Source organism: Pristis pectinata, chromosome 16 (genome assembly GCF_009764475.1).
Source record: "Pristis pectinata isolate sPriPec2 chromosome 16, sPriPec2.1.pri, whole genome shotgun sequence".
In the NCBI taxonomy this organism is placed as follows: Eukaryota; Metazoa; Chordata; class Chondrichthyes; order Rhinopristiformes; family Pristidae; genus Pristis; species Pristis pectinata.
In genome coordinates this window covers 17,391,537-17,414,016 of record NC_067420.1, presented here as the reverse complement: position 1 = coordinate 17,414,016, position 22,480 = coordinate 17,391,537, and the positions used below count along the sequence as shown (strand labels likewise).

Sequence of the window (22,480 nt, the reverse complement as noted above, 5' to 3'; positions counted from 1 at the left end):
TCATGTAAATGAGAATGACCAATATCTTCAAGATATGTTCACAATTAAACTGGGATAACCAGTCTGCCAAACACTTCAGACATTCCACTCCTTTTGGTTTTTTTTATTGTCTGATTGAATGTATGTTGTACTTTATCCAAAAGATCATCCTTTATGTTTGAGACTTCATAATAAATGTCGCTGGACTTTGACCATAGAGGTAGCAGACCCCAACCTTGCATTCACATTGGAGTTTTCCATGCTGAAAACTCAACAATTTCCTCTTCATCAAATCAAAACACCTCAGTACATTATGACCTTATTTGAAATTGCCTAACTCTGCATTTTTTTAGGAAGTGAACTAGGATTTCTTCATGGCTCAGAGCTTCTTTGAATTGTGTGCAGGGTTGGGAAATACTACGGTATAAAAGTTTGCCCATAGTACAATACTCAGCATGTAAACAATAGGGTAACTATTACTTTCCCAATCATTTCTAGTATAGGTCAATTTTATTTCATGGCAGTTCCTCATTATTACCTTTCCTTGTGTAAATCTAATTTAAGAAGAGTGTATTTGCATTTAAAATATAGCCTTTTATTTTGGCTGCACTACATGTGATCAAAAGGATGGATTACAGCAACTCACCAAACTTTCATCTTCAGTAGTCCTCCCAACTCTGTCTACAACCAAGCAGGACAAAGAACCATATCGTAGAACACTGTGACCCTCAATTACAAGCATAGGGAATTGGGAATTTATTGCTATTCTTTCATGATGTGTCAAAGTTCTGGAATTTTGTACATTGCATAAGCACTATCAAAGCCAGGAGATCTACCATCCTGCTTCAGGGAAACTAATAAGTAATAACCAGTTTTGTGAATGTCATGCATATTTAATAAACAAATTTGGAAAAGGGGAAGTTAAAAATAAATGGTATTTAAACTCTGACATGTTTTTCCTGAGACATAATTCTAAACCAACCATTGAGAATAGTTGTTTTGTACAATATAATACAATGCTTCAATTCTGAAGCATTGGATTATACTGTACAAAAGAGTGATAAAACTGATTCTCTCACTTGTACTTGTTTATGGCTGATTTGCCCCTTTCTCTTGAATGCAATGTTTTCATGGGTCCTTTGCTACTTTATTTTTAATGCCTCTGGTGTGAACCTGACATGTCTGTATGGCCTATAGATGCTTCCAGCTTCTGTTGACAGAAATATTACATTAGGGAGTGCCAGGTTTTGACTGAGATTTATATAATCAAAAGACTTCAGCTTGTCCATCTGAATTGGCATCAAGTTATCTACTTTAGTTGCAAGTGCCTTTTGTATTTATTTCAAAATGTATGGTTTAATTCCCTCCTGGACTGGCTGAGTTTCAGAAGCCATGGATTCCATATTTTATAAGTTTGCATGCAAATGAGTTATGTTGAGCTCCTACACTTGCTCTTCTCCCCAGCTTTAGCCTTCCTTTTTTTCTGCATTAAGGATAAACTTCTGCCCTCTTGTTGCTTAAGTTCCAATTGTGTGAATCAATGAGATGTATTTTTTAAATCCCAAAACTCATTTTGCCTTTATTTAATGTCAACGAGCTATTTCTGTGGAATTGAGCATGTATTTTTTTTCTTATTAATAAGATCCACCTTTTTAAAAAAAACTGCACTTCTGACTTACTTACTGGCTCCTGCCCACACAAAAAAAAACATTGCTCTCTCTCCACTAACTTTACTGGATGCAGTCTGTTGTGAAACCCAGCCTGTCTGACAGCCGGCCAACCTTTCATCCAGGAAACTGAAACAAAAAATTCTCTTGAGACCCTGCCATTGATCTTGCAAAACCCAATTTATTGCGATTTCATAACTGTCCACCCTACTTTTTTAATCTTGAGTGTAGGAATTTCTGCTCTGGGACATATTCTGCATAAGCTGTATAAATCTTTTTTCTAATGGAGTAGTGAAAGGAATTTCAGTTCTACTTCATTTATGTGGAGTGAATTAAGCTGCTTGTGAGATAGTAGAGTTGGTGGATTGGAAAGAAACTTTGTGTAGGTTTGGAAAAAAACACTTTTACTATGCTCAGAGGGTTGTTTTTGATTCACTTTCAGGATCTGGGTGTCGCTGGCAAGACCAACATTTATTACCAATCCCTAATTACTCTTGGAGGTGTTGTGATCTGCTTTCTTGAACCATTGTGGTCCTTGTGGTTAAGAGCTGTTGGGGAGAGTTCCAGAATTTAGATCCAGAGGGAATGAAGGATATGCAATATTTCCAAGTAGTCAGGGTTGTGTCCAGCATGGATGAGAAGCTGTAGATGGTGGTATTCCCATTCACCAGCAGTTCTTGTTCTTGTGGGTTTGGGAGATACTGTGGGAGGAGCCTGGGATAGTAACTGCAGTCTATTTTATAGACGGTACACTGTAAACACTATTTGCTGATGCTAGAATGAATGTTTAGTGGTTGATGGGATGAAGTAGCTCCTTTGTTCTGATAATAATTGCTTGAGAGTTGGTGCTGCAGTCACCAGAAAGCAGAGGGTATTCAGCCACACTCCGAATGTGTTCCTTTGTAAATGGTGGAAAAGGTTTGGGTGTGAAGAGGTGAATCATGGGATGCTCAGCCTTTGACTTGTTCATGTAGCCATAGTATTTATGTGCTGGACCATTTGTGTTTCTGATCCATTATGGAATACTTATAGGGGTTACTTTGATTTTTCAAGCCACTGAATGTCGAGGTACATGGTTATTGCCTGACGTGAATGCTTGCTACTTATCAGCCAATACCTGCATATTGTCTAGGTCTTGCTGCATATGCCATTTCATTTATTGAGGAGTTGCAAATGAAACATTGAACGTCCCCACTTCTGCCCTTGTGATGCAAGCGTGGTTACTGATGAAACTCCCAGAACTCCTGCAGTGATTCCTGTGACAGGGATGATCAACTTCCAATATTGTAATTTTTTTTAATATAACATATGACTCCAACCATTTGGAGGGTTCTTCCCTTGATGCCCTTGCCTTCAGCTTTACAAGGGCTCCTTGATGCTACATTCACTCAAATGCTTTAATGCCAGGGCAGTAACTCAAGTTATACTTTGTCATTCACCCATATGCTGTAAAACACATGGAGGAATGAAATGTTGTTTCCCCCAGACTCTCACAACAGAGGACATGCATAGAACAAAGGACATACAATAAATGCAGACAGAGACTTTATGCAAGCACGAAGTGCAAAAAATGGTGTATATATAGGATACAAAATTGGTGCAAGGTTAGTGCAAAACTGAGATGGATGAAGAAAATACAGAACTCGGTGTAGGCTAAGTGTATAAACATGTTCAGCAGCAGCCAAAGTTCTTGTATGCCATTGTGCAAGCCAGGACTTTTGATGCGGCATTTGTCTGAAACTGCTTCCAGGATATTCTGACAGCCTGTGGTGGGGGGGAGGGGGGGGCGAGTGGAGAAGGGGGGAACTGCTGTACAGTCTAGTAGCTCTGGGCTGGATGCTCCGGTACCGCTTGCCAGATGGCAGTGGGATGAATAGGTCATGGGAGGGATGAGAGGGGTCATCTATGATTTCTGCAGGCCTTGCAGGTGCGTTGTGTTGTAGATATCCAGGATGGAGGGAAGAGGTACTCCAGTGATCTTTCCAGCTGTGCTCTCAATTTTCTGCAGAGTCTTGCGGTCTGAGGTGTTAGTTACTGTACCAGGCAGAGATGCAGCTGGTCAGGACGATCTCTCAATGGTACCTCTAGAATGTGGTGGGGGAGGGCAGGTTTGCTCTCTCCAGCCGCCGTAGGAAGTGGAGATGCTGCTGTGCCGCCTTGGTGAGGGAAGAGGCGTTGATTGACCAGGACAGGCCGTCTGCTATGTGTATTCCCAAGAACTTATAGCAGCTGACTCTCTGTACAATGGTGCCATTGATGCACAGGGGTGAGTGGTCAGCCTGGGCCTTTCTAAAATCCATAATCATCTCTCATCTCCCTTGTTTTGTCCACGCTCAAGGAGAGATTGACTGAGCACCAGCTTCTCCACCTCCTCTCTGTAAGCTGTTTCATCGTTCCTGCTGATGAGGCCCACCACTATTGTATCATCAGCAAACTTGATGATATGGTTGGAGCTTGAGTTGGCAGAGCAGTCATGGATCAGCAGCGTGAACAGCAGTGGACTGAGCACGCAGCCCTGGGGGCTCCAGTGCTCAGCCTGATGGTGATTGAGGTGGTATTTCTAATGCAAACTGATTGATTGTGACCTTTCAGAGAGGAAGTCCAGAATCCAGTTGGAGGTGCTAAGGCTCAGCAGGTGTAGCTTATGAGGTTCTGTGGGATGATAGAGCTGAAGTCTATGAAGAGCATCCTGATGTAAGTGTCCTTTTGATCTAGGTGAGACAGGGCCAGGTGGAGGGCAGAGGACACTGCATCTTTTGTTGACTGATTGGGGTGGTATGTGAACTGCAGGGGTCTAGTGAGGGGGGGGAGAATGGATTTTGTTGTAGGACTAGCCTCTCGAAGCACTTTGTGATTATTGGTGTCAGTGCCACGGGGTGGTAGTCATTTAGACAGGTTACAGGCAACTTTTTAGGCACTGGTATGATCGTGGTGGATTTGAAACGTGGGAACAACTGCTTGGCATCAGAAATGTTGAAGATATCGGTGAGTACATCTGCCAGCTGGTCTGCGCAGTTCCTGAGCACACACTCTGAGAACTCGTGTCTCCACAATGGAATTTGGCTCCTTTGTCCATGTATGGACCAAGGTTGTGTTGAGGTCTGAAACAGTAGTCCTGACAAAACCCAATCTGGACATTGGTAAGTAGGTTATTGGTGAGTAAGTGCAGCTTGATTAGTGCAATTGATGACCCCTTCATTCACTTTGATTTGAATGGGTTATTAAATGGGCAGATTGGATTTATCCTGCTTTTTGTGATCATGACATACCTGGAAAATCTTGCACATTGTCGGGTAGATACCAGGATTGCATCTCTACTGAAACATCTTGGCTTTGGACACGGCTAGTTCTTGAGTTCAGGTGTTCAGTATTGCAGCTGGCGTATTGTCTGGTCATATTGCTGTTGCTGTATCCAATGCTCTCAGCTATTTCTTAATTCATTTAGAGTGAATCAAATTGGATGAATACTGGCTTTATGATGGTGGGGATCTTGAGGAAGACTAGATGGATCAACTATGTGACATTTTTAAATGAACATAATTACAAATGTTTCAGCCTTTTATTACTCAAGTGCCAGGCCCTTCCATTGTCAAGGATGGAGTTGTTCTTGGAGCTGCTTCTTTCCATTAGGTGTTTAATTGTGCACCACCATTCATGTCAGTTGAAATGGAGTTTATTGTAATGCACAAGTATATGTATGCACAGGTGCAATGAAAAATTTATTTGTAACAGCATTACAAGCACATTGCATCAGATACACAATGCTCACAAGAGAAACCCATTATACAAAATTGAAACAAAGAACACAATTAGAATAAAAAATCAAAGTCCATTCTAGTGCAAAGTGGTCATAGTGTTGCTATACTGAGGTAGTGATTAGGGTTGTGCATATTGGTTCAAGAACATAATGGTTGAAGTAACTGTTCTTGAACCTGGTGGTGTGGGAATTCAGGCTTCTGTATCTCCTGTCTGATGGTAGCTGCAAGAAGACGGCATGGCCCGGATGGTGGGGCTTTTTGGCTGTTGCCTTGAGGCAGTGTGTTATGTAGATGCTACCAGTGGTGGGGAGGGATATATTAGGCTGAGTCCACTACTCCCTGCAGCTTCTTGCATTCCTGTGCATTTGAATTGCCATATCACACCATGATGCAACCAGGATACTTTCAACAGTACATCTGTAGAAATTTGTTGGTGTTCGGTGACATCCTGAACCTTATAAGAAAGTAAAGACGCTGGCGAGTCTTCCCTGTGATTTTATCTATGTACTGGGTCTGGGGCATGTTGTTTGACATGTCAACGCCCAGGAATTTAAAGCTGCTGACCCGATCCACCAATGTAGGCTGGGACATGTTCACCCTCCTTTCCCTTTCCTGGTCAACAATCAGTTTTTTAGTTTTACTGATGTTGAGTGTGAGGTTGTCGTTGCAGCAATACTCAACCAGGTGTCCTATCTCACTACAGAACTTCGATTCATTTGTTGTGAGGTTGCTTTTCTCTATTCCCCATGTTTTTGCTGTTTTAAAAGCATGTAATCCTGTGTTACAGCTTCATTAGGCTAGCATTTCTAAGTATGACTGTTATAGCTCGTGACCTTTGGTGCTCATTGGCCCCTGGCTTGACAGTAAGGGTAGAGGTGAGGGAAATGGGCCATGAACTTGCATCATGTGGTGATCATTGCTACTGCTGATGGCACGTAGCACTTCATGGATTTCCTGTTTTGAGCTGCCAGATCAGTTTGTTAGCATAATTGGAGGTGGTAAAGGAGTATGGCATATTTGCCTTCATCAGTTGGGGCATTAAATATAGAAGTTGACAAGTCATGTTTCAGCTGTATAAAACTTTGGTTAGATGACATTTGGAGTATTTTGGGGCAGTTCTAATTGCTGCATTACTGGAAGGATGTGGGTGCTGGAGAGGGTAAAAAAGAGGGTCACCAGGAGGTTGCCTGTATTGGAGTGTATTAGCTATATGGAGAGGTTGGACAAACTTGGATTGTTTTCTCTGGAGCTTTGGAGGCTGAGGGGCAACATGACTGAAGTGTATAAAATTGAGCCATAGATATGGTAGATAATCAGAGCCTTTGTCCCCCAATGTGGAAATGTCAAATACCAGAAGGCATAACTTTTAAAGTGATTTACAAGGCAAGTTTTATTTTTCACGGGGTGTGGTAGGTGCCTGGAATGTGCTTCTGGAATGTTAGTGGAAGCAGATACAATAGTTATGTTTGAGGCACATTAACAGGCAGGGAATAGAGGGATAGAGACCATCTACAGGTAGATGGGATTAATTTAAATTGACATTGTGTTCAGCACAGACATTGGGCCAAAGGGCCTGTTCCTGTGTACTGTTCTCTGCAGTGCCACCCACTATGGTGGGTGTTCCTGGTATGGAAACAGTTTTGTCTCTACAAGGACTAGGTACTGATCACCAACCAGTATAACCGTAGATGGGTGCATCTACCAATGTAGCTCGGTGAAGATGATCTCAAGTTTATTGCTCACGTTGGTTCGCTTGCATTCTGTTACTGAACAATTAGGTAGCTACCTTCGACATTCAGCCATCCTGGTTGGTGATGGTGCTCCCAAGTCACTTTTTGATGGATGTTGAAGTTCCTTGCCTGGAGTACATTCTGAGCCCTTGTTCCTTTCAGTGCTTCTACCAGATGGTGTGCTGATTTATCAGCTGAAGGAGGACAGTAGGTGATAATCAGGAGACACAAGAAATTCTGTGGATGCTGGAATCTGGAGCAATACATAAAAGTGCTGGAGGAACTCAGCAGGTCAGGCAGCATCCATGGAGGGAAATACAGTTGACGTTTTGGGCTGAGACCTGAGATCGGGACTGGAAAGGAAGAGGGCAGAAGCCAGAATAAGAAGGTGGGGGAGGAGTATACGCAGACAGGGGATAGGTGAGTTCAGGTGAGAGGGGGAAGGTAGTGGGTGGGGAGGGGGAGAAGATGTAATAAGCTGAGAGGTGATAGGTAGAAGAGGCAAAGGTCTGAAGAAGGAGGAATCTGGTAGGAGAGGGCAGTGGACCATGGAATGAAAGATGGGGGAGGAGAGGCGATGAGCAGGTCATCAAGGCAGGGGAAGGGAGCCACAAATAAAGGAAGACACAGGAGTGGGGGGGGGGGGGGGGGGTGGGAAAAGAAAAAGGGGTGGGGTTACTGGAAATTAGAGAAGTTGATGTTGAAGCTGTCAGGTTGGAGACTCCCAAGGCAGAATGAGGTGTTGTTCCTTTAGCCTGCGCCTGGCCTCAACGTGGCAGTAGAGGAGGCCATGGGTAGATATGTCAGTATGGAAATGGGATGTGAAATTGAAGTGGGTGGCCACCGGGAGGTCCCGGCTGTTGCAGTGGATGGATGTTTTCTTACCCATGTTTGACTTGATGCCACAAGATTTCATAGTGTCTGGAGTTGGTACTGAGGACTCTAAGACTACTCGCTCCCACATATAAATTGTTATGTTACCATCTCTGGTGGGTCTGTCCTGCTGGTGGGATAGAATGTACTCAAACATCACAATGGAGCAGTGTAGAACATTGTCTGTAAGGTATGATTATGAAACTACCAGTATGTCAGGCAGTTAAGTTTCTTGGACAATTTTAGACAACTGTCCCTAGATATTTGAGGGGTCTTTGCAAGGTAGACTGCATCTTGACTGAGTGACGTTGTTGTTTCTGAATTCAGTGCTAAGGTCAATGTTAGATGCTTCATCCTGTTTTATAATTATCGCTGTGTTTGAACAGTGAAGTGGCTTGTTTGGCCATTTCCAAGGGCATTTAAGAGTCTTATCACATTGGGTGGACGAGGAGTCGTACATAGACCAGACCTAGTGAGGTTGGTAGATTTCCTTCCTTGAAGAATGTTGGTGAACCAGATGGGTTTTTACGACAATACTGTGGTTCTTGTGGTGGTCATTACTAAGATGATGTTTCCAGATTCCAGGTTATTAACAGAATTTAAATTCCACAGCTGCCAATGTGGGATTTGAACTCTTGTCTCTAGATTTGTAATCTAGAAATTTTATACATGCATTACCACCACAATTCCTGCTCCCTTGGCCACCTTCCTCCTAACTTTATACATCTGTTACCTCTGCTTACGTTCTGCTGGTGGAATCAATGAAAATAAAACGTGCAGGTGCAGCAAAAAAAAACACAGGTTGGAAATACTCAGGTCAGGCTGCATCTGTGGGGAAAGAAGCAGAGTCAATGTTTTGGGTTGGAGACCCTTCCAGCATTTTCTGATTTTTTTTTGTTCTAACATCTGCATTTAAAGAAAAAATTCCATGTACAGTTGCAGCAGGCAGTTAAGGCAAATGGTATATTTGTTTCTTTTTGCAATAGGTTTTGAGTCAAGGAGCAAGAACACCCAACTGCAATTATATGGGGCCTTGGTGAGACCACATTTGGAGTAAAGAACAAAACTGCACACTCTACTTGAGTGAGGATATACTTCTAATAGAGGGAGTGCAATATGTGTTAACCAGATTAATTGCTGGGGTGGCAGGACTGTCATACAAGGAAAGGCTGGATTGACTAAGTTTGTATTCACCAGGGTTTAGTAGCAAGAGGAGATCTCATTGAAACATGCAAAAAATGTTGTCAGGGCTTGACAAACTGGATGCAGGTAGGATGCTTCCTCAGGCTGGAGGTCTAGAACCAAGGGATTGCAAGATAAGACATTTAGGACTGATGAAGAGAAATTTCTTTGCTCATAGGGTGGTGATCTTGTGGAATTCTCTAGGACAGAAGGCTGAGGCCAAGTTGCTGAATGTATTTGATATAGATTTCTGGGCACAAAAGGCGTCAATATATGGGGAGAAAGCGGGAATATGGTATTGGGTTAAAGGATCGGCCACAATCATATTCAGTGGTGGAAGAGGCCCATAGGTTGAATGCCCTACTACAATTTTCCATATTTCTTTAAGTAAGACTCTCATTATCTGGCACCCTTAAGATTTTGATAGTGCTGTGCTAACAGATTTTCTGGACTACAGGGTGTTACTCCTAATAATACCCAAACACTTCTTCACTTTTTACATGCTACACTGTAGTCTAATAAAATTTTCAGTGAACCCAGTGAATTTTTAAGGGAATGGAAAATATGCAAGTGGTACAGCTGCAAACCTGTCCATGTTCCAGAACACAAGCCTGGCTCCAGTTGCATACCTGACCTACGGTCCAAGTCTTGGACACGTTCCAGATCCCCAGGTTTGGCCGCAAACTCTGCTCGTGCTCTGGACCCCAGGCTTGCATTCCAGACAGGAGCCAGGCCACCTAGATTTCTGAATAATCTGATGCCGGATTATCGAAAGTAATATCATTGTACTCCACAGGAGCCACTACAACATTGTTTAATTTGACCATTATAATAACCTTTCCCACCTGTGTGTGGATCTCTGCTAATCCCCACAACTACTTTGCTTGAGATGGCTTCATATTCTAATCACTCTTGAATTCCTTATTAAATGTGGTGATGAATTTCTTGTATTCGACTGCTGGGTTTTGACACCAAGTAGAAATCACTTTACATCCACCAATCTCCTTCATGATTAGAAAGACCTCAAAAGGTCACTCCTCAGCTTTCTCTTACCCAGAAAAAGAACTGTAGTCTAAGATCCATCCAATCTTACCTATAGGATTTCAAATGGCCATCACTATTGGACATTTTAGTGAGGGACAAGTGAGATTTTCACTCTTGTAGAATATGCTGTACTTGGTCGAATAAACTTGATCCATAATATTTATAAAGTTTACCCACCTGATTCATTAATGTCCTTCAGGAAAGAAACTACCATCTTTGCCCTACCTGGACTATATATAACTCTAGATCCACTCGTGATTGACTGAACAACCTCCTCAATTTGGAGTAAATTAAAGATGAACAATAAATGCTGGTATTACTAGTGACATCCACATTTCATTGGATTAAAAAGGGAAAATTCAGTTGCTTAAGTTTACTTTATTTGAACTGTTGAAAACATCCTTGAGCAGCATAGTTGTACATTGTCAATTGTGGTACCAAAAAAGGGCTGTGTAGACAGCTTCTCTTGGGAACAAATGGCACTCACTGTACTAAAAGATTTTTTTGGGGGTGAAAGAGGGGAAATTATCCCCAAAAAATTGCCTTGTCAGTATTTCAATACAGTTATTGATCAAAAACTGTTTCCATAAAATGGGGGGGTGGGGGGGTAGGAATTGGGTGATCACAATTATTTTAATAGTGCTCAATCTTCAATTTTTGTCCATGGTTTTATTTGGAATTAAATCTTTAGAAATTGTTTAATATCTTGTATGTGTAACAAGAAATCTCTTATTTTGCAGAAGATGCTGACTATAGTGCCTTTGGTACAGACACTTTAACACGGAAAAAGAACGTCTTGTCAAACGTACTGCGTCCTGATATTAATCGAAAGAAACCTTCAATTGCAATCAGCTTACCACGTGATTTTCGTCCAGTGTCTTCGATCATTGATGTGGACATTCTTCCAGAAACCCATCGAAGAGTGCGGTTATACAAGCATGGGTCCGATAAACCACTGGGATTCTATATCCGCGATGGCTCAAGTGTTCGAGTAACACCTCACGGGCTTGAAAAAGTCCCTGGAATTTTCATTTCTAGATTGGTGCAGGGAGGATTGGCAGAAAGCACTGGTCTGTTGGCTGTAAATGATGAAGTTCTTGAGGTGAATGGGATTGAGGTGTCAGGAAAAAGTCTTGATCAGGTGACTGATATGATGATAGCAAATAGCCATAATCTCATCATTACTGTGAAACCAGCAAATCAAAGAAATAATGTTGTCAGAATCAGTCGGACTTCTGGTAGTTCAGGTCAGTCCACTGACAGTGGAACTAGCCATCTTGCTTATACGGCATCTCCACACGTTATGCAAAATTTCCATTCTGAAGAAATGGACAGTGATGAAGAAACAGACATAGTCATTGAGGGCAGTGGTGAGCCACAACACATTCCATTGGCAACTTCTACCAGTGCTAGTATAGCATCTTTAACAAAAAATGACCATAATCATGGTTTAACTTCAAATGGTTCTGTTGCTGGAGTGAAAGGAAACGTGCATCTACCATCAACTCCCATGAAAGTGGATCCTATCGAGAAAGAAAATGTGAACAGGCAAAGCATTGAGGAGGATGGCACTGTTATTACACTCTAGGTTTCTTGATCTGCACTTAGAGGTGCCAGTGTTTTGTTTTTAGGGTTTGCCTGTTGTACAGCAGCTTTGTCATAATTGCTCACTTTTGAGAAATGAGCATCATAATCTATCTAGTTTGTATCACCAGAGGTACAGACCTAGAGGACAGAGTAGCAAGATTTTCACTGGCTGGGCCCATTCCATTTGTGTATGTTTTTTATAGAGAGAGAATTTTTTCAAAGAGCCACCACGTCTAGAAAGCAGGAACAAAACCCCTCCCTCCAAAACAGGTACACAAAGAAAAGAATGACCTGGCATTGGTCCTACCCAAGGCAATAATATTTTCTCATTGTTGAGGTAGATTAAGAGGTAACTGTTGACAGTACAGTTATTGGAAGTGGTGGTCTACTTTCTTTACAGATTGTAAACTTATTTGGAAAAAAAGACTAACATAACCACACTTAACACCTCTGCTTGTTTTATTCCCTTTTTTTTAGAAGACTTTGTTGCATGTGTGCATGTAATTTGTAAGGTATCATTAGGCACTTTTATAACTAGCATGTTTAACAAAATGACTGCACAACAAGATGGGATTAAGTATAATTATAAATTTAGCCCTATTATAATTATATAGTTGCTATTTAATTCCTTTATAAAATGCACGTTGCAGAGGCTAATGTGCAAAATTCAGTTCTTTCAGGCTTTATTTTGCTATTTTAACTAGTCTGGATTAAGTATACTGCTCAATTTAAAAAGAGCAATACATTTAATAATCAAGGCTCAAAAGACAAACTGAAGTAACAAATACCTACATATGACTAAAACATTAAAATTCACATTGGAATTGTATACTCTGATATCAAAATGTTATTTTCAGAGTATTCCTAGCTAATTCTTTTCTAACAAAAAATGTGTGCAGGGCTGATGTTATTATGAGCCTGGGAATTTAGCCAGGACGTGGGAAATTTAAGTGCCAGTGCCCATAAACATTGTGAAATTTTTCTGCCCTGTGCAAACATCATAAAAACGAAAATCAAACAGACCTGTTGGTAGTCTGATTGGATCCAGCAAAGAACAGCAGAGGCATATGAGGCCAAATGGTCTTTTCAGAAAATCTTTGGGTGGTTGAAATTCTGGCATAAATTACCTCTTGCTTAAAAGACAAAGGGACCATACACTCAACAAATATTTTATTGGGGTCTAAACAGTGTTGAAGTTGCTAGTTTTTCCTTTCTGATATTCTGGGTATGTATTAGGCCTCATCACATGAAAATCTAATGAATTATTTCTTTTATCCCAATTCACTGAAGACTTTTGCTGTACTACTGAGGATTTTAGTTTTGAACCTACTTAACTTATTCATGTCTGCATATAAAAGTAAATTGGATTTTAAAGAATACATTCACATTTTATGAGCCATTTTAGTATAAAATTAAGATAAATTTGGGGTTATTCAGGTATGTTTTCACCTTCCTGATTTCTATGCTCAGAAGCTGAGAAATTTGCATCAAAATATGGTGATATTTTGTACTGTAATTTACAAACATGGGAGTCCCACATTTCTAAAGCAGGGCAGCTCACATTGTTACTTAGAGAAATCTGGGAGTAGGGGGAGGGGAGTGGTTGCTGAAGGTTTATTTGCTGACATTGGCTGCAATGTAGATATTAGTTTTACCATACTGATTTGTGCAGAAGTCTGCACAGTCGTGCTTTCTGTAGGAGTCTGTTGCAATGTACCCTTGGCTTGTGTGAATCCCAATTGTCACTTAGCTGGAAGTCTTTCCTTTCATCACAATCAATACATTTTTAAATTGAAAGTTATCTATATACTTTGAATTGGGGAGCAAACTTTACTCTTAAATCAAAAGCCTTTTACATAGTTGAGGTTTTTTTTAGTTAAAGCTTAGTTTATTTTTCAAGTTGACTTTTTAAAAAAAAACTGTACCCTTGTACTTTGATTTACATGTGCTCTCCATATTGGGAACAGGCTTGTGACAAGCAAAGCTGCTTCAAATTCTGTATGCTGCTACAGCAGCACATTTGGCTGAATCCAGAAGCCCTGCTTGTGGGTGTTAATTGGGTTTGGAAGTACTCGCACAGAGCCTTCCACCTTGGGAGCAAAATTTATTTTATCTAAAGTACTGACCATTTTGATCGTACAAAATCAAAACGTCATGGATGCTGTAAATGCCCAATGTCAGGTGACATTGGTAGAGAGATGCTTGACCTTTCACAGAACAGATTTAACATTTGAGCATCCTTGATTTACTTTAAACAATATAATTTTCCTAACATTTTTAGATTTAAAAAACACTGAGCAAACATTCTAATCACAATGTATACCATACATTTATGGCTTACAGCTTTCATTTGAATGCATGGAATTTCTTTTCTGCAAGACAGACTTCTAAGAGTTTTGAATTCATAGTTTCTGAAGTTATTTTTGTGGCCTTTAAATCATGAGTGAAGAATGACCATTTTGAACAATTGTTTCATGGGATCCAACTGTGAAGATCCAGAAATGTCCCTTTTTGTTAATCTTCTGGGATGGTATTGTCCCATTCAATGATTTTTACTTTGATTTTTTTAAAATGTTTATTTACAGTGCACTCTGTCGCAATTTGCATATGTATTCACATTAGTGTTTTTCATTAGTCAGCCACATTCATTCATTCATCCATCAAGGAGAAATGCTGAGCTAACACCAGGTCTCTTACAAAAGAGGTAAAAAGGACACTTAGTAGTTGGCTCTGCACACTTGCCAGCTGCTCAGATTAGAACACCATTGGCAGAGGTTAGGAAGCAGGATGCCCCAGTGTCTTTTTACTTGGTACAGGTTGCATGACAAGTTAATTCTGTTATACTGGTTCAAAATGCTATTTGTTTAGTGGAAACAAAAGTTGGCAGTTCTGAGTTGCATGAAACAATCTATTACGTCAGTTACCGTCCTGGTACAAATTAGGTATTTAATGTTTATATGGGATCCAACCATCTCTCAATTTGTTTCCTTTGTGTAGTCCACAATTCATACCACCTTGAAGTGATTGCAACTGATCTTCTTTTCAGGAATTCAGTGAATTTCAGTTGTTAATATTGATGAAACTGAATTTTCTGCTGGCAAGTTGTAATATGCTTCATGAAATGATGTTAAACTGACTCATAAATGTGGTTAAAATTGATCATGTATCAAATTACAGTTGAAGGAATAAGGCTTTATAATTTTTAATATTCTTTCTTTGTCTCTATCATTAATCGAAAGTAAATCCTAACAGAACTGTAATCTGTAATAGAAGTTTTTGCTTTGCTATCTATTCAATAGCATTTAATGAATTTGTATATGGATTCACAAATTTCAATAGATCTTGCCGTACTTCTTAAAAAATTTTTACTTGCCTATAGAACAGTTCTTTCAAAAGGAAACTTTTATAGGTAAGACATTTCATTGTGCTTAAATCCAAAATCTCACTGAAACCAACTTAAAATAACTTTATCTTCCTTTTGCCACTGGTGCAAAAAGTGTAACAAATGCTGGTCCAGGGTGAAATATCAAACTTTAAGTTATCTGTTTAGAATTCTGATCTCTACATGTAGATTTGATCATCGACCAACAACAAATAAAAAGCAAACTACCCAGATGCTGGAAATTTGAAATGTAAATAGAAGATCCTGGAAATACTCGAGTCAAGTGTCTGTGGGAGAGAAATGACCTTTCAACAGAACTTGTGTTTGGATGAAAAAGTCAAGACCTGAAATGCAAATACTACTTTTCTTTTCTCTCACCTCTCCACAGTTGCTGCTTGACATACTGATTATTTCCTGAATTTTCTTTAGTAATAAGGATTAACTAGCTGAAAACTCATTTGTATTAAAATATTTGACACTTGCATAAATCAAACAGCTAAAAAGCATATGAGGATTTATTTTAAGTAGGTCCATATGAAGTTAGTGGAGTGCTTCAGGTAGTTGGCTTTTGTTGATGCAATACTTCCTAAAGCTTTATCTCTACCATCATAAAGGAACTAATCATTTACATAATTAGAATCTTGTAGTTTTAAAGCATTACTAAAATCCTGTTGACTTGATTATTATTTTTTTCCAATAGCATCGTAGATGTAAGAATATTGGATGTAACAAAATCTTGATTTTGAACCAGTACTGATTTGACTTTCTGAATTACAGTAGTATGGATTTATCTTTAATTGTACTGCTTTAATGAGCTAAGAGTTCCTGAAGTGTTTGTATGCTGGACAAGTAGAAGGGATAAAACATGAGCATCTTTTGAAGCAAAAGAAATGGAAATCTTTTTTAAACTTGCTAACTGCAGGTTGAAATTTCTATCATTACCAAACAATGCAGGTACAATCTCTCCGATATAGACTTAAAATGGCCAATTTCACAGCATTTTTTTTAAATTGCAACATTAGTGCACTCTTTTTATTTTAAAAAAGTTATTCACAACACACACTGCTGGAGGAGCTCAGCAGGTCAGGCAGCATTTATGGAGAGAAATGAACAGTCGGCATTTGGGGCCAATACCCTTCATCGGGACTGGAAAGAGGGCAGAAGCCAGAATAAAGGGAAGAAGGAGGAACACGAGCTGGCGGGTGATAGGTGAGTCCAGGTGAGAGAGGGAAGATAGGTGGGGGGGGGGGGAGTGGGTGGAGAAGTGGGAATGATGTGAGAAGCTGGAAGGTGATAAGTATTCACCTATCAGCTACCAACTTCTCGCATCATTCTCATTTCCCCCACCGACCTATCACCTGCCAGCTCATGCTCCTTCTTTCCCCCGTGCCCTCCCACCCTACCCTTTTATTCTGGCTTTTGCCTTCTTCCTTTCCAGTCCTTACGAAGGGTCTCAGCCCAAAATGTCGACTGTCCATTTCCCGCCATAAATGCTGCCTGACCTGCTGAGTTCTTCCAGCATTTTTGTGTTGCTCCAGATTTCCAGCATCTGCAGTCTTTGTCTCTCAAGTTACTCACAAGCTATTCTATGCTTTTTTTAGACTAAATTTTGACTCAGTGTCGTCCTGTGGTGGGGGGGGGAGGGAGGGAGGAGACTGACTAAGTAGATTTAATGATGCCATAATTGAAATATTAATTATATGTTTGTCAATGGAGAAAGATATTTATTTTGTATTGGGAGGATTGTTAAAGTATCTAAATTGCATATTACTTGCAAACACAATTTATTCTGAAGTAATTTATGTATTAGGCAAATCAGCTGAACCTAATGAATATAATGCAACTAATTTACCTACCCCCTCTCCAGCTTATTAATTTGCACATGTATGATCATGTGCTTTTTGAATTGGTTTAAAATGGAAGGTTTACTTTTGCACCCAAAACAGTGAATGTGATTAAACAACCATTTTTAAATGATACTGGACAAAATACATGAAAGGCACTTCCTTTGATTTAGAATGACACTGGACAATTTTCAGATTTTCTGAACCTTAATGTTTAAAAAAATATTTTGGTTACAGTAATACACTGATCTTCTCAAATTGCTTTATATAAAAAAAAAATGCACACTCTGAAGACGTGTCGTTCAGACCATCATAAAGCTCACTAATCCACTGAAGAACAGAGTAACAGATCAAATAGTTTATGGTACCATATCTCAGAAGGTATCTACTTTACTTGTGCATATGCCCTCTGCTGGCTACTAGTAGTACTACATGTCTTATGACTGTGAAGCACATTTCATTGTGGGCCATTGTTAGCTCTTGCATCTCCAAGCACTGGAGAGAAATGTGTAGATGAAATGCTTTCCAAAATTGTTACTTTTATTGTCAAGTTACTGTATGAGTAATTGCTCAAATGGGAAAACAAATTGCAGTTTATCAACACATTATAGTCTTCGTCTTTACTGTTTCATTTACTACCTCTTTTGAACTATGTTCTTTTTTTTAAACACTGCACTCTGACTTAATCTTGACCAATTACTATCATTCCAAATAGTTTGTATTCCATAGTGAATATACAGCCACAAATTGCTTCTCTTTAAAACTGTAGTTGAAAATTCCTATGCTGAGTTTAACTATTCTTTGTGAATAATATGCTATGGCTTGATTTTTTTACCACATTTTTTATGGAAAAAAGATTTGTAAAGAATAGGCACAAATATCAGTATTTTCTTACCACTATACAATGTACATTTATATGATCACACTAAAGAGAAACTTTACGATTTAGAATCTGAGATTGTAGCCTCGTGCATAATATATTTTGTATGGACTGGAGAAAGTAGAGGCTTCAATTTTGTAGTCATTGAGAGGTCTGGTTTCCCTGTGCTATTAGAAAGCATTATGGTACTTGTTTTAATTTGCTTCCCCTTGGGATTAAGACAATAGATAATCATGTGTTTCATGCAATTCGTGAATTTCTTTTCATACCTTGAATTGGATGATTCCATAAACATATTTAATGAGACATCTGAGCAGTTTGGAAATTAATAAATTGCGAGAGCTGTATAAAATCCTCACATTACTGGCTGGTACTTGTAGAAACTTGGATTTGCAGAGTTTGATAATTTTAAACATTCTTTGTGATCAGGATTTTAAATTATGAAATTACTTGAAAACTACTCCAAAAAACTACTTGTTAATTCAACTAAAAATAAATGAGATTGCACTTTAATTCCCTTTGCTAAACTTTTCATATAGCATTGACTCGGTACCAAATGCATTCTGTGGAAGTGGGAACAGAAAACTTGGCATGCATATTGTTGAATATAACAATAAAAGCTGACAAATAAACAAATTATTGTCTTATTTTTGTAATAAGTTTGTTTACTCTTCAAAGAAAAACCAATACATGCCAAAGCTTTTGTCATCTGGGAACATTTTATGTCTAGAATAGTTAGTCTACAATGGTGTGACAACATGTAATGTACTCTAGAAATTTTGACACTGGTTCATGTAAGATAGCTTGCACATTGTAAATTAAATTACATTCTACTTGATTCTATATAATCCATAACCTATCACAATGCCATTCAAAGCTGGTTAATTGGAAAGGTAACCCTTGATTAGAAATGAGTTGAATTTCTAATCCAGTGTATTTCAGAGCTGTGTGTTTGCATAAATGATAACTACTGCAAAGCAAAACAAAAGGCATTTTACTTTTTCATTGAGAAATTTTGGGGCCTGGGTTAAAATTGGAAGGTAAAAGAAATTCTGTGTGCTATAAATTGTAAATTCCCTTTCTCCATCTTTCATGTGTTTTTGCAGTTTGGAAAATGGGGAACTGAGATTGATATTTATGTATAAAGAATTCAAATTTCACACAAGCAATGATACTCCAATATTAATCTTGTTCCAGGAGTAACTTGTGACTTCAATTTATTGGGAACACAACTCTACAGTTTTGATAAGATCATGATAAAGCTCTATTCTCCAGATAATGTGTAGTTTGTTTCTGGTGCCCAAAGTATATGACAAACCCATTAGTTGTTTTGATGTGGTTTTCAATTAATAATCAAATTGCTAGTCAGTTGTGCTTTTAGAATATACTGCTCTCCAAAAGAAAATGTAGAACGTGCAGTGTTGGACCAAACACCACAACATTGCTTGAATGCAAAATTTTAAATTCAAATGTGAAGTATTCTTTCTGGTGGATAACAGGCATGTGACTTGGTGTTATTTTGTGGGGAAAAACAATTACACAGTTAGAAACCTAATTACCAGCACTTGCACAGCAGCATTGTTTTAGATTACATTTAAAAACAAGCTAATGGAACTTCATATTACTGTAATAAAGATGGGCATTACTGCTGTGCATTCAATTATGGAAAAAATGCTGTTTCTGCATAATTACAGCATTCTCTTGTTTCACAGCTGTTAAAAGGGTTAATGCTAAATGATCAACTCCTTACCTTTGCCCTAATATTTGAAGTGCATAATTGTTAATAAATATACTGCTATGTTGTAAAAAGTATTACCAACTATAATGTATTTACTTTTGTCATGTTTCTCTCTTGCTCCCCCACCATCTCTGACTCCTTCACACACATACAAGCTCACTTCTGCTATTCAGTGAACTGTATAATTCTGTTCAAAGAAAAAAAGAAAATCACTCAGTAAAGGATTCATTTAATTCAAAACAGGCTAATTTTCAGCATGAATAGAAGCCCATTTTAAAAACTCCTCTTATGATAGATTTTGTTATTTATAAGATTCCTAAACAGGGATATATGCCCCCAAAAAATTAAATACTGTTGGGGAGTAGTGCATCAAGGAAAATATTTAATGAATTTGATTTCCTTAGAATTAAGAAATTTTACAATTGGATTATTCCCTAATCCTGATATTAGTTTTGGCTGCAACTGCACTTATTATTTCCAAAATAATCATCAAATATAACTGTCGGTGAGACTGGACTGTGATAATGACTATTGGGTGGGGAAATGGGTATTTGTTTTTTGATTGCCTCCCATATGACAAATTACTTCCATTAAAGGATCATTTGTATTTTTTTCGATTTAAGACTTGGAAGATTATTGTTAATTGCTTCATTTGGCTTTCCATTGCAACCTTTTAAGATGTATTTAGAATTGACATAGGATTGTACAAAACAATATACTGTGGATACTGAAAATCTAAAAACAAAACAATGTAAATGTTCATTAAGTGGAGACTGGAGTGATTAACATTTTACTTTGGCTTTAGATCAGAACTGAAAAACAGTTGTTAAGATGCAGGAATGGGGAAGAGATGAGAGAACAAAGGGAGGTTCTATGATAAATTAGCAGATAAGGGATGAAATGGCAAAAAGGGGTGACTGCAAGACAAATGATCTGGAAGCCCTATCAATACAAAAAGCAAAATTGTTTCAATTAGCAATTTTGGAAATCAATGTTTGAAATGCTGATCATCTGAAATTGTTGAAGTCCTCAAGCTCAAAAGGCTAGTTGGAAGATGTGTTCAGGTTTTGTGTTGAGCTTAATTGGAACAGTGAAGAAGGTAGAGGTCAGAGGGACAGATGGAAAGTCACTGTCATGTGCCATTAATATAATTCCAATGTCCTGCTGCATTATGACTATACATTTATACTCTATTTTGAGTGACCCATTTTGAAAGGTTAATTTTGTGTTTAAATTTAATTGTATTCAGTGATTTTTGAGTTGGGGGCAGTGACCAATGTAGGAAAACACTTCTTTCAAAAAAAAATTAAAATTGTCCCCACTAAGCATTTAGTATTATGCAATAATCAGTCTTAAAACCTGAGACTGCTCTCTCAGTGCATTCAGTCATCAATATATCTTAAGATGAGCTTTTCTTGATTATCCAGGCTTATTTTTGTTTACTTCACCACAAATTACTGGAATTATGTTCTGACAAAAGCCAATGTGGAAAAAGTTTTCAATAACTGACCAATATGAACTGTTCTCAGAACTACAAAATCATTAGGGTCTTTAAGTTTAGCATCACTGCCCCTGCTAAGGAGTGTAATCAGCTCTTCGGAGTCAGTGACACTTCTAAATAAACCACGAGTAAATAGGAAAAGACCTGTTAACCAACCAACCTGTGTGGGACCTTTATCAAAAGCCTTCTGAAAATCCACATACATCACTACATTGGTTCCACCTCATCTATTCTAATAGTCACATTCCCAAACAACTCAAATTTGACTTGCCTCCCAAACCCATGCTGACTCTACTCAATCCTAATATTATTTTCAAGGTTTCTGCTGTTACATCCTTCATTATAGGTTTCAGTACTTTCCTTATTACATCAGGTTAACAATGTGGGTAGTTCCCAGTTTTATCTGTCCTTTTTTCTTAAACAGTGATGTCATAGTTGCTACTTTGCAATCCAAAGGAACAATTCAGAATCTGTAAAATTTTGGAAGATGATAACCAGTGTTCACTATTTCTACAGCCACCTCTTTTGAAACTGTAGGATATAGATCAGCAGGTCCTTGTGATTTATTGGCTTTTATCATTACCAACTTCTCTAGCACTACTAATTTGTCATCTTGGAAAATACTGAGCCACTCCTGAGTAATGGCATTGCACAATGGATGGGCAAACACCATTCTGTTAATCTCAATGAGTCTTTGAAGTGATGTTCAAGGCCAAGTATTCATTTTGTCAGGCTGGAGGGTGTTGGGTGCTAATCAGCTGGAGGTTTACTTTCACTGAATCATAGGAGACTTCTCAGCAAGTATTTGCCCTTGGCAGTTCTGACTAAAGGCCTCAAACTGGAGGTGTTGACTCAGTTTCCCTTTGAGGCTGTTGCATAGCCTGGTGTGTGTTGGTTTTTGTTTCTGATTTTCTGTTTTTTTTATTTTCATTTATCTTGGGACTTTGTTAGTTTGAAGTGTTAATGGTTTGGCAAGTGGCAATAACTGTCTGTCTTAAACTGGAAGTTGTCTATCATTTGGTAGAATTCTGTACCCTAAATTTAATGTTGGAGTTTTTTAAATATTATGTTTTGTTCTTTATCTATTTATTTTCCTGTGTAACCATTTGATTATTGCTATAACAATGCTAGTAATTATGCATGCAATTTTGGGATTGGGTTGTTTTACTCTAACCAGAGAGGACGTGAACTGCTGTATGCAAACCTGCTGCAGCTACTTCCACTGGTAGTTGGTGCATCATAAGAATATATAGAACACCACAGCACAGGCCCTTTGGCCCACAATGTTGTGCCAACATTTTATCCTGCTCTAAGA

At 38.7% G+C, this 22,480-nt stretch overlaps 1 protein-coding gene across 1 annotated transcript in view; it reads left to right on the top strand.

Annotated features, from left to right (window-relative positions):
- LOC127578918 (partitioning defective 6 homolog beta-like) overlaps positions 1-19,694 on the top strand; it is a 54,335-nt gene extending 34,641 nt beyond the window's left edge. Inside the window, exon 3 of the mRNA XM_052031493.1 lies at positions 10,974-19,694. Coding sequence (XP_051887453.1) covers positions 10,974-11,821 — 848 coding nt within the window. The 3' untranslated portion in view covers positions 11,822-19,694. The remainder of the gene's footprint in view (positions 1-10,973) is intronic.
- Positions 19,695-22,480: the final 2,786 nt, after the last annotated feature.